Raw genomic sequence first — 13,515 nt, 5'->3', positions numbered from 1 at the left:
GCCTGGCTTTTTCTAGTCTTTTACTCTGACTTTATGTCCCAGTTTTTGTTTGGTAGCCTTTTTATGAGACTCTCTTTGGCTCCCAGGCTGGTAATAACATAGAGGAAGGTGATGGGCTACATGTAGTCCTATCAAAAGCCCTTGCAGGGTGTCCTAAGAAGTCTCAATGACTCTCTGAGAATCTTACCATCCAGGCTCAAGTTGGGGTCTCTCACAGTTTGCTCCCCAAGGGGGAATAAAGGAATCTGTCTGCTCCTGGCTCACTGGTGAGAATGGTGAGCAGTTGGGGAAGTGTAGCCTCTGTGGGTGGAACTTTCTCACTCCCTTGTTCCCAAAGCCCTTCTCCCCTCAAGTTTGTCTTCCTCTCATACCCCTTGTTTGTATTTTCCTCTAGACCACCACATGCCTGAACACGACAACAGCGTCTGTCCTCCAGTTTTCCATCGGTAAGTGTCTCTTAGCGATTGTAGCAATCTTTCTTGGAAACGCTTGTTTGAATCAGAGAATACAACTGTCCCCGATGCTTTCAGGATTGGGAACGAGGAAATCATTTAAAAAGTAAAATTAAATATTTTAAAATATTGCCAAGCAGTGCATGGTGTTAAAAGCGCTACAGATAATCCGTAACCTTTTAAAGACTTTTTATTATGTTCCGTTTATGTATGGTGTGTGTTTGTTTGTGTATGCGATTTATGGCTTGCGTTTGGAGGTCAGAGGACAACTTGGTGGAGCTGCTTTTCTCTGTCCACCCTGTGGATCTTGGTGATCAAACTCAGTGTCCAGAGTTGGCAGCATCACCTTTGCTCCTGGCTTCACAGCCCTGAAATATTCGTTATCAAAGATTATTACATATGGATGTCGAATGCATTGGCTTATTCCATTGTGGCAGAAATGACTTCCCACTTATGTTTGCTCAGATTAAGACAGACATATGTTCAGTTTTCGGAACTCTGATGGGTAGCAGAAGAGATAATTATGAGTGGTTGAAAGAAACTAAGATTTTATGTTTGACATAAGTAACCTATGTTTAATTTCGATTAATTAATTAATAATTAGTTAATGAAAAAACTACTATGTCTGGAAAATATTTCTTCTAAGGGTTTCTGCATGAAAAGTAAAAGCTCCTATCCAAAATATTCAGTAACAGCCTGCCTTTTAATGAAATGCTAAAGGTTTTGCTACCTATTCCAGTCTTTTTAAAATTTTATAAATATGTGTGTGTGTGTGTATATGTGTGTGTGTGTGTGTGTGTGTGTGTGTGTGTGTGTGTGTGTGAATCAATAAGAAACTTGTACACATTTCCAAAGAGACTATTCTAGAGAAAGAGAGAGTGTCCTCTCCACGAGGCGTAGGTTTATGTCTGACCTGCTGCAGAGTTTGCTGGCATCTGATAACCACACCCTGGCCAGTGTTCTGTAGTCCCCCCCCATCTGGACTGCCCGTCTTTGGAGACCAACCACCGAGACCCTTTTCCTCAGCAGCTCCCATTACGTAGTGCATGGCAGTTTGGGCAGCTGGGGAGCCCACTGGGTTGGCTGTACCAAAGTGCGGTTTTCTAGGCATGTGCTTGTTCCTCCTCCGTCAGCAGGCCTCGTGTCAGCTTGTGCAGGTGTGTGAAACTGCCTGGTTACCGTTTGGGGTACTTCTCACATTCAATAGACGAATCAAAAGTGCATATTCGTAAAAAGAAAATGCTGGCAAAGATAAGAAATGGCGAGGTTTTTAATTTTTTTTTTCAATCTGTTAGCTTGACTATCCTAACTCTCATTATCAAGACGAAATACAGTTCTTTTTATGGTAGTAGTTTGACAATAACAAATTTTTAAAACTATAGCCTGATAGGCCTCTTCATGGATCTTAACTAGAATTAATGTGTTCTGTTTACTACACCACTGAAAAGTCAGAGTAATTCATCTGTGCTGGGGGTGCATTCGTCGGGGTTCTGTAGAGTCACAGAACGTATAGAATGAAAATCTCTCTCTCTAATACACACACACGTGCACACACACACACACACACACGGATTTTTTGGAATGACTCACAGACTGCAGTCCAGACAAAGACTAGCTGTGAACAGAAAGTCCGAGAATCCAGCAGTTGCTCAGTCCCACGAGGCTGGTGTCTCAGACAGTCTTCTGTATGTGCTGGAATCCTGAAGAAGTGGGCTCCGATGCCAGTGAAGGAAAGGATGTGCTGACCAGGCAGGGCAGCTGGCGAAGAACGAACCCTTCCTTCTTCCACTGTCTATATGTAGGCTTTAGCAGAAGTGTGACTGGTTCAGGGTGAACCTTTCCACCTCAAGATCTGGGTCGAATGGGCACCGTCTTTCAGATTAGATTAGATTAGATTAGATTAGATTAGAGGCATGTGTCTTCCCACCTCAAAGGTCCTGATTAGAACTGGATTCACCCTCTTCAAACCAGTCAGAAAATCTCTCACAGGTGTTCCCTCCATTTCTGGCTTGTAGTTCCTTCCAGATGGAAGCAAGTTGACAACCAAGAATAGCCATCACATGTTAAAATAAACATTAATTTCAAATATTATATTCAGGCAATGAAGGACCACGAAGGAATCCATAATTCCACTAGATTTTTCATTTTGATCAAAGGAGATCTAGCATCAGTTAACATGTTCTTTATTATAGAGAGGAAGAAAGTCTCATTTTGTGAGTAACAAAGATGGCATCGATTCTCTATTTCCCAGCCTTTTCAGTCAGACAATTTCAGCGTCAGTTCAGTAGAACTCACAGAAAAGGAGCAAGCAGGGAGAGCTAGGGAGATGGTCGAGAATGTAAGGTTTATCACGTGACATTCAGGACACAGAATAACTCCAGGCCAAGGGTTAAGGTGGCTGTAGCATCTGACTTAGCCCAAACTTTAATTTTCCTACCTGTTTATAAACCAGCTCATATAATTGAGAGAACAGATTTGATGTCTGGCTCCTATATTAAATGATATAAAGAGTAACAGAACCGAGGAGAAATGGGCCCAGGGAGAAATGAAGAGAGAGAGATTCAAGTTTATAACCTTCAAAGTACATTTTTAAAATCTTTCTGGGTGATGGTTTTAAAATACAATTTCATTAAAATGAAATTGTAATGTAGCATTGTTAATGAACCAATATATTTAGAGAAATTTTTTTAAAATTTTTTTTATTAAAAATTTCCGCCTCCTCCCCACCTCCCTTTCCCTCCCCCTCCCCCCACTACCCATGCCCCACTCCCCTCCCACTCCCTCTCCAGTCCAAAGAGCAGTCAGGGTTCCCTGCCCTGTGGGAAGTCCAAGGTCCTCCCCGCTCCATCCAGGACTAGGAAGGTGAGCATCCAAACCGGCTAGGCTCCCGCAAAGCCAGTACATGCAGTAGGGTCAAAACTCAGTGCCATTGTCCTTGGCTTCTCAGCAGCCCTCATTGTCTGCCACGTTCAGAGAGTCCGGTTTTATCCCATGCTTTTTCAGTCCCAGTCCAGCTGGCCTTGGTGAGCTCCCAATAGATCAGTCCCACTGTCTCATGGGGTGGGTGCACCCCTTGAGGTCCTGACTTCCTTGCTCATGTTCTCCCTCCTTCTGTTCCTCATATGGACCTTGGGAGCTCAGTCCAGTACTCCAATGTGGGTCTCTGTCTCTATCTCCATCCATCGTCAAATGAAGGTTCTATGGTGATATGCAAGATATTCATTAGTATGGCTATAGGATCGGGCCATTTCAGGCTCTCTCTCCTCAGCTGCCCAAGGAACTAACCCAATTAATTAGAGAAATTTTAGTTTATTGATTAGAAACTTCATTGGGAAATTTATTCACATTTTATTTATTTTTAATTTATTCACTACATTTTCTGACTAGAAGTTTTAAAGAATAAAAAGGGTTGAAACAACAGCAAACCGTTACCTACACTGTGTATGATGCTGTGGGGTAATATGACATCACAGGTGGGATTGTTTCCAGGATGGTTGTATGTATCTTATGATCATTCATTTCGATGGGTGATTATGAGGTAGAAGGCAGTGACACCCTCCTGTTGACAGAGATGCTTTGAGTGCTACATTTAAGCATGCACCTAAGTCCCAAGGGTGTCATAAATGTGTGGATTCACTTCTGACTTTACTGCCCGTAGCAATGAAATATTAAAATAGCAACTGCGGTTTAACAACTATTTCATCTATACCCACCTCAGAAGTTATGCAGAATCAGGTCTGTGTTGTGAGCCGGGCATTTGCATTTCTTTATGCGTCTTGGGATTCTCCAAATCCATACAGTTAATGGGACTATAGCCAGGCAGCTTTGGTGACACTCCTGGAGAAGACAGTGGAATGTGCAGTGTTTCTCAAATAGACTCATTCAGATAGTACATAGGTAATAGTTATTGTTTATGAGCTCAGTTATGAATTATATCATTAGCTATATTTTCATATTGTCCTTGTAAACATTTCCAGTTAAGTTACAAATATAATCCTCAGGATTTCCAAGTACCTCACAGACCTGTATACAAAAATTGCTTACATTACTAAGTTGTGTCTTTAAGTTCCTTCAAACATGTGTAATGTGGATAAATATTACCTGTATACATAAAATGCTATATGTATATTGTTCATGTGTCTACATGCAAACATTAAGAACATTCTGAAAGCCAAGTTTTGCAAGCTAAAATTTATCAGGTTATCAATAGCTAAGCCATTTTTAAAAAGTGTCCTGAAATATTCTAGGAACTTTTCATTTTTCCATTCCGATGAAAGATCTGGTTTCCATTTCTGCGCTGAGGCATCGATTTCCTGCAGTCCTCCTTTGATTCATTGGATTCAACTTATGGAATTTACAATTAGAGCCTTAGGGGCATTGGCCCATCTCCTTTAGATTTCTTCCGGGATGGGAGGAAAAATTTGAGCTGATGCCCCTTGCGAACCATTATCTTACAGATTTCTCCAAACTGTTTTCTCAGACAGAATTCTGCTTCCAAGGGAAATACCCGAGGCTCCTCGTATCTGTCATTCACTTAACAGAGTTTTACTGGCTATTTGCTTCTCATTGTCTTGAGATAACTTTAGCTGTAGTAAAAGAGAAAGTGAGGAGACAGCACTGTTACAGGCATCAGCCGGGCAGTAGGAGGCACCCGGTCTGCAACAAGAACACTCCAGTGCCAGGTTGTTGCAGTTATGGTGAAAATGTCAGGTTGTTGCAGTAGGGGGTGACACTGTTAGGCTGTTAGAGTAGAAGGTGACACTGTCAGGTTGTTGCAGTAGAGGGTGACACTGTCAGGTTGTTGCAGTAGAGGGTGACGATGTCAGGTTGTTGCAGTAGAGGGTGACAATGCCAGGTTGTTGCAGTAGAGAGTGACAATGCCAGGTTGTTGAAGTAGAGGGTGACAATGTCAGCCTGTTGCAGTAGAGGGTGACAATGTCAGGTTGTTGCAGTTAGGGTGACAATTTCAGGTTGTTACAGTAGAGGGTGACACTGTCAGGTTGTTGGAGTAGAGGGTGACAATGCCAGGTTGCTGAAGTAGAGGGTGACAATGTCAGGTTGTTGCAGTAGAGGGTGACAATGCCAGGTTGTTGCGGTAGAGGGTGACACTGTCAGGTTGTTGCAGTAGAGGGTGACGATGTCAGGTTGTTGCAGTAGAGGGTGACAATGCCAGGTTGTTGCAGTAGAGAGTGACAATGCCAGGTTGTTGAAGTAGAGGGTGACAATGTCAGCCTGTTGCAGTAGAGGGTGACAATGTCAGGTTGTTGCAGTTAGGGTGACAATTTCAGGTTGTTACAGTAGAGGGTGACACTGTCAGGTTGTTGGAGTAGAGGGTGACAATGCCAGGTTGCTGAAGTAGAGGGTGACAATGTCAGGTTGTTGCAGTAGAGGGTGACAATGCCAGGTTGTTGCGGTAGAGGGTGACACTGTCAGGTTGTTGCAGTAGAGGGTGACACTGTCAGGTTGTTGCAGTAGAGGGTGACAATGCCAGGTTTTTGCATTATTGGTCACAATGCCAGGTTGTTGCGGTAGAGGGTGACACTGTCAGGTTGTTGCAGTAGAGGGTGACACTGTCAGGTTGTTGCAGTAGAGGGTGACAATGCCAGACTGTTGCGGTAGAGGGTAACACTGTCAGGCTGTTGCGGTAGAGGGTGACAATGCCAGGTTGTTGCATTATTGGTCACAATGCCAGGTTGTTGCAGTAGAGGGTGACAATGCCAGGTTGTTGCGGTAGAGGGTGACAATGCCAGGTTGTTACAGTAGAGGGTGACACTGTCAGGCTGTTACAGTAGAGGGTGACAATGCCAGGTTGTTGCATTATTGGTCACAATGCCAGGCTGTTGCAGTAGTCTGTGTGTACAGGTTTCAGGATGCCAGGGCCCATTCGGTCCTGAGCATGGTACAGTCCAAAGGCAGGGGTTGCAGGGAGCTTCCTAACTGGAAAACTCCTGTGAGCCAACAACCGGAGTCTCCTCCCAGGGCAGAAGAAGGCTTCAGCATAGAGCAAGGGATTGAACACAATCAAGGGGAGAAACGAGGGTACCCTCCTAACCAGGAATGCCTTGGAAAGATGTGGACAATGGCAGGCATATCCAAAGATCCAGTTCATACAGGCTGCAAATTTTAATATTTATTAGAGTGCTGAGTGAGAGTTTTTAGTCAGTTAATTGAATTTACTTGGAATGGCAAACTTCCAGCACTTGAGAGGCTAAGGCAGGAAGATTGAGAGTTCAGGACAGCCTGGTACACAGAGCAACTTCAAGGCCAGCTTGTGCCACATAGATCCTATCTCAATAAAAACAATTAATTTTTTAATGGCACAGTTTTAACCGAGGTCTACAAAAAGGCCTCTTAGACAATAAAATATAATTGTCCTGGTTAGTCCAACTGTCAGCTTGACACAGCCGGAGTTATCTGAGAGACTCTCAGTGTGGGAACTGCTCCAATAAAATTTTCCTCCAGCATTTCTGTGGGTCGTTTCCTTGATGGCTGGCTCCTGTGAGAAAGCTTGTGGTACCGTGGGCACTACCATCCCCTCGCGGGTGGAGCTGGGCTGTGTGAGAATGCTATCTGAGCAGAACCCAGAGGACAAGTGGGTCAGTAGCAGACCAGCTACTCCACGGCTTCTGTTTCTCCTGCCTGACTTCCTCAGTGATGCACTGTGACCCAGAAGTGGAAGCCAAATAAACCCTCACTTCCCGCCATGATGTTTATCACAACAAATCGAACTAGGACTATAATAAAGTGAGTTCTTTAAAAATCTTGTCTTTATAGTTAAAACGGAGCTTTTCATTTGCTGGGTAGACACTTAGATTGAGCCACTCTATAAAAATATGCTTATTCACTTCTACCCAGTTCTTTCTTTAGAAGAATGGGAATCATTTGCCGAATAAGGATTAAAGATAAACAGACACCATAAGAACAATCAATGTGGTTGCGGAGAGTTGGTTGGCTCAGTGGTTAAAGCACTTCCCATCGAAGAGTAAGGACCGAACACATATTTAAAAAGCTGAGCAGGAATCTGGGCGGTGGTGGGGCACATCTTTAATCCCAGCACTCGGGAGGCAGAGGCAGGGGGATCTCTGTGAGTTCTAGGCCAGCCTGGTCTACAGAGCAGGTTCCAGGACAGGCTCCAAATCTACAGAGAAACCTTGTCTTAAAGATACAAAAACAAATACAACAACCAAAAAACAAAAAAACAAAACAAAAAAAGAGCTGAGCAGGCACGGCAGCCACTCATAATCCCAATATTCAGAGGGCAGACATAGGGGAACCTCACGGCTAGCTGGCTACCTAGAGTAGCAGGAATCGGTACACCGTATTTATTTCTCCATAAATACAGTGGGAGGCAAACATGGAAGACTCTTGGCATCAACTCAAGCCTCCACATGCACATTCACTACATATGTGTGAGCACACGCACATAGACCCACTTGCGTGCACACACGAAAACAAACAGATCTGATGGTAGGACGTGGGTAAATCTGTCGCAACATTGTAACATTCTTAGATCCAGAGCTGGGGACGCACAGATAGAGTTTGACTACCAGCGTGACGAGCAGTCACTCCAGTGGCATCGAGGGAAGTGTTAACTCAGTGGCATGCAGGCTTTCGTGACAAAAGCAGATTCAGAGAAATGATCTGGGGATGTTAGTCAGTAGAGGTGATCCTGAAAGGAATTAAGAATCACCGGTAAATTTTGTTTCTACCGACTGGCAGAAATACATACTCGTGTGCTCAGCAGAGTGGAGTTGTTGTTGTTTATTGGTGATTCATAAAACTAATTACCTTTTTAAATTTGGCTTTATTTACAGATGTCTGGGTTTTTGTCTTGTGTGTCTATGGGATGCTTGTGTGTCTGTAGGTTACTGTTTTTATATTTGGGAGTTGTGTGTGTGTGTTTTATTGGAGAGATGTGAGTCTCTGTGTTTTTGTACTTTTTGTTAGATTTAATAATGTCAAAACAGTGACAGATCATTAGATCATATACGCTTACTATTTAGATATTAAAATATGACAGAATTCTTTTTTTTATTAAAGATTTATTTATTTATTATGTATACAACATTCTGCCTCGATGTGTGCTGGCATGCCAGAGGAGGGCGCCAGATGTCAGTACAGATGGTTGTGAGCCACTATGTGGTTGCTGGGAATTGAACTCAGGACCTCTGGAAGAGCAGCCAGTGCTCTTAACCTCTGAGCCATCTCTCCAGCCCATATGACAGAATTCTTGAGCCTGAATTTCTTTCTTTCTGTGCTGCACACACCAAAGGGTCTTTGCAATAAACAAGAGCTGCCTGCGTAATATGAACATGCTCTGAAAAGTAAACTCTGGAATAATCCAAAGTTTAAGGTACTCTTAGCTGAATTGGAAATTAACAAAAAAAAATGGGGCTTAATTCTTTTATTAAATAAAGAAATAAAATGCCACTTGTGTGAGAGATTATAGCTCGTGCGGCATAGAGAAACTGTTCATTTTTCCCTCGAGCCCAATTCATAAACTTCTTAATTACTCAGAACTTGATTCAGTAGATAAATTTTCTCAGCTCTCTTAGAGCAGGTAATTCAGAGGGAGGAGAAATTGAGCCCTCCGTAGCTCTGTGTGAATCACTGCTCATACCCTCAAAGAATTTACTAAAATTATAGACTATATTTCAGACTAGAGTCTTGTGCTTTGCAAGAATTGCTATCCTTGCTAAGACCTTCAAAAAGTTATTATTAAATAGTGAAACCTCATCTGAAACATGCAAATCTGTGTCGTACCAATGGTACTCAAAACAAATATAAATAAAATATGGAATTTTAGAAAATTTTGATGGCAAAATTTATTTAGTGCTATACTTCATGAAGTTCAATACATGTTTTGTTTGATTATAGAATTCTTAGCTACAAATTATATTAAAATTATGTGTTTGGGGCTTAATTTCCATGTCAATACACAAAACCTAAATATCTATATATAGAATACATCTATATATCTGAAATTAATAACTGTGTGGAGCAGATTTCGACTGAGGATATCCTGCCTATCATCACAGGAGTGGCCCGTGCTTCTGTATGACACATATGTCTTAAAAATCAAGTTTAAGTTACAAACATACATGATTCATTTTAAGATATATTTTTCGAATCCTTTTCACACCAAAGAATCAAATGGTATTTTTAGAAGAGACTATTTTATCAGCTTAAGTGCTACAGTAAAAAATACTCTTAAGTATAAGCTTCTGGGAAATTTTTAGATTTATTTCTAATTTCTAAAACCAGTAACTAAATGAAAGATGACCTTCATATACATTAGAATACCTGTTGGAAAGTAAAGATATGTCCTTCTGCCCTTTCACTTGCAATATTCACTTTGCCACCCACCCAGTGGCACTTAAATATCAGTAATTAACTCATAACTGAATTCTGCTAACATTAATCGGGGTCTTTCTTCACAGAGGGAGTTCATAAGTAGATGTAGAATGAGAAGTCGGTCATTAGGATAGACAGTATCCTCCCCAGTACCCCTCTCCGAACACTCATTCTGCTGCCCTAGCCTGATATCAGGCGCTAGACCGTCAGGTCCTCTGAATTCCTTTGGTGGTATCTGCTTCACTCTGCTTTGAGTGACAATTCTGCACATCTGCTTTTACCCTTCATTGCTAGATAATCCTCCAGGACTGAGGAATGTGCATCTCTGTGTGGCTTTAGACACAGGTGAACTAAGTTGAGTTTAATACACAGCTGTGGAAAGTGGCTTCGTGGTGCTCCACGTCTGTGCTCAGGATCACACCCGTTTCTGACTTCTGTAGCAATGGAATAGGCTGAGGGAACTCTATGAACAATACAGATCTCAGTGTGAACCAGTAACGTCCAGTTTCTTGTTGACTAATGAAGGGCACTTGATAAAGGGCCTTCTATCACAGAGGGAGCTCTTCAGGAGTTTGCTGTCTATGATATACTGCGCCTGGAATCGCTGGTCTTACACCCAGAGTTTTATTTCTGTCTTTACAGAGTACTAGGAGCACTGGTTCATTTGTTTTTATACCAAACTAACCCACTGTTACTACAGGAGTAGTATATTAATATGTCAAGTCTACAAGTATTAACCTACAAGCTGTAACTATACTATGACCCCAGTTTTAAACCTAAATTATTGTCATTTGCAGAACAGCTTAATATTTCTTAGTTTTCACGTTGTTTTGTTCTTCTCCTACTCTACAAAACCTACGCTATTATGATGTTACATATTGATACAATTTACATCATTTATAAATGATGTAAAATATAATTACGTTTTCTGTAGTGGTGATATAGCCTCTTGTCCAATACCACTCCAGTGAATTGTTTTTATTATTCCTATTATCTTACTGCATATGAACTATCACAGGATATCATGGAATGGATGTAACATTTCAATGCAAGTGGGCAAATAGACCAGGAAAGATGGGAGTTTTGTCTTAAGGACCGTTTTACGGGATTCTCAGACCGTGACTTATGTATATCTATAAAAGAACGGCTGCCGAAGGAAGATGGTCCTTGGCTGAGCCGACGGTCTACCTAGTTTCCAGCAGGCATACTCTTAGCGGCAGACACACGTCTGCTGGTGTTGTACACCCTCCACTGCATGGCTGTTCCTTGATGCAGGGCACTTGATGTTTCCATGCATGCAAAGCTTATGCCTTGTGAAGCTCAGGGGCTGGGGTCAAAGAGGCTATGCTTTGGTTCATGGGTGAAAAACTGAGCAGGGAGGAATGCGTACCCTATCCGATCATGTTTTGTGGCAGCCCAGAAGGAAGTGTCCTGGGGCTTCTAGGTGCCAAATAACATAGAAGGGAATTGCTACTGAAAGGACACCACAGATAATAACTTTATTTAAAAATTGTTCCATTCTATACAAAGGCACATCCTGAATAACTCTTGGACCTGTCGAGAACAAATGAACTCAGTTTGGGTAAAGCAGAGCAACCAAAGTTAATGAATTTGATAAAACATTTTATTGATAGAAGTTGTCAATGTAGAAAAATGAACATGTCCATAATATTTGGTCAGCACTGAGTTATCAATTAATAACTATCAAGCATGGAAATCTAGGGTTTATTGTCCACATTGAGATTTGCACACTAAAAACACCCCTGGGGAAAATGGCATGTTTATAATTTGTAAGCACAGATATGCTTATGACTTATATTTATAACGGAGGAAGCATTATAATATTATAGACAGGATTAGTGCACACAAGAAGATCCTTTTCAAGCATTCACCCAAACAGATATTAAGGACTAAGAGAAAACAAAGTAGACTATTTAAATTAATGACACCTCAAAACTATTCTGCAGGTATAAAAAAAAACATGCTTCTTTTAAATCTCCCAAACGTGGAAAAAAAACGATGTTTTCAGAGCAAGTATTTTCCATCTGCTGTTTGTTTATTTTTTAAATGATGATACCACAGAGCAACGATTCCTGCTTGGGGTCGGATCTGTCAGCGAACAGGGATCTGTGCAAAGAAAAGTGACAGCGTGTGACTTCTTCATGTCTCGTCCCTTAGTCATCTTCCCGTCTGAACCCTCATTAGGGGGACCTCTTCCAGTTCGCGGCAGACGGACAGTGACCACAGGAAATAAGATGAGCAGCTGTCCCCCGCCTTGGTGCCTGCCTCCCTGTTGGTCCTCTCCCTGTTTTCTTCATTGTACTGCCACACCTATCGTAGAGACACACTGACTCTCTTGCCTCAGCTTGTGTTTGTGGCACACAATGCTGAGACCTCCCCCGTTTTCTACACTGTTATTATCAAAGGATCAGTGAAGATGCCCAGCCGCCTCCAGCAAAAGAGCCGCACACCCTCAAGCCACTATCGAAAGTGGGTCGTGACCTAGTGGTTTGTCTTGGTGAAAGTGGGTCATGACCTAGTGGTCCTCTTCACTGGGCAGAATTGTTTTCTGAAAAAAAAGATCACAGAGTAACAGGAAGCTCTTACTATTTTCTTTAATGTCTTGCGGGTACCATGATGGTATTCCCTACCTCAGTGAATCATTTTTTAAAAATCACTCATAGCTTTTAAAAAAAAACATAATTATTTCACCGATAGGTTCAGGTTGCCCTTCACCTCTTCCGATTTCAATTTAGAGTGAGACAAGTCTGTTCACTGATGACTGTGGCTTAGGGTGGTAGGGTCACTCCTGGGACGATGTTGCCCAGCCCTCTAAAGCTTTCCTTAAAGAAGCTCCTCCATCACCCCATCTTGAAAGACAAAGGGGCATGATGATCCTGCCTAGATTTGCTCCGATCATAGCAAGGAGCCCTGAGCAGCCAGACTGCGTGGCGTTCCATGACTTGATGATGTTTTTCTATCTAATGCAGTGATTTACACGCTGCACCAAGAGCCTGCTCATCTCAGAGGCTGAGGCGTGAGTGATGGCAGCATGGCTCTTAAGCCACGAGAGCCCTCTGAGGGCCCTGTTCAGAGGCTCCTTGAGCCCGCAGTGTTTATGACCCTGCTACGTTATCTAGAGGCGTGATTTCTGCCGGTGTTCTTGGCCATCTATCACTCCTGTGAGACGGGTCCTCTCCTCCTTCTGGGGCCCTGGGCTGCATTTTAAAAGGCAGATTGTTTTTTAAAGCAGAACTTTGCGGGGAGGAGGCTGCTGTCGGCTCTCGCTACCAGTCCCCAAGAGGACAATAGCTCCTTCTATTGTGTCCTGCTCTGATCTGATTTTCTTCTTTGGAAAGTCCTGGGATTACTGGAAAAGGACATAACCCTGTTAAAAAAAAAAGAAAGAAAGAAAGAAAGAAAAAAAGAAAAAGAAAAAACTACCCAGGCCTTGAGAGACAAAATGCCAATTGATTTATCCTCTTGCTATAAAAGGGAAGAGAAATAGAGAGAGCTGCCAAAGATACAAGCTCACAATCCCTAATCTGCAATTTCATATTATGAAAAAAAGAAAACTACAGGAAAAAATACGAGCCAGGTTTGTTTTTCAGTATATGTGTTGGCAAGCCTGGCGTGACCTGAATTTGTTTGCCAGCAAGACTTGACTTGAGTGACTTAAACTTATTTATAGCGTTTGTTTCTGCTACTT

The 13,515-nt window shown here is 42.3% G+C and overlaps 1 protein-coding gene across 1 annotated transcript in view; it reads left to right on the top strand.

The window, feature by feature from the left end:
• LOC121434713 (reelin-like) overlaps positions 1-13,515 on the top strand; it is a 447,768-nt gene that overhangs the window by 230,481 nt on the left and 203,772 nt on the right. Inside the window, exon 8 of the mRNA XM_041633615.1 lies at positions 395-446. Coding sequence (XP_041489549.1) covers positions 395-446 — 52 coding nt within the window. The remainder of the gene's footprint in view (positions 1-394; positions 447-13,515) is intronic.

This window comes from Microtus oregoni, unplaced genomic scaffold (genome assembly GCF_018167655.1).
Source record: "Microtus oregoni isolate MIOR12 unplaced genomic scaffold, Mior012 000044F_ref0000062, whole genome shotgun sequence".
In the NCBI taxonomy this organism is placed as follows: Eukaryota; Metazoa; Chordata; class Mammalia; order Rodentia; family Cricetidae; genus Microtus; species Microtus oregoni.
Note: the sequence above shows the minus strand (reverse complement) of the source record. Positions and strands in the feature narration are given on the sequence as shown.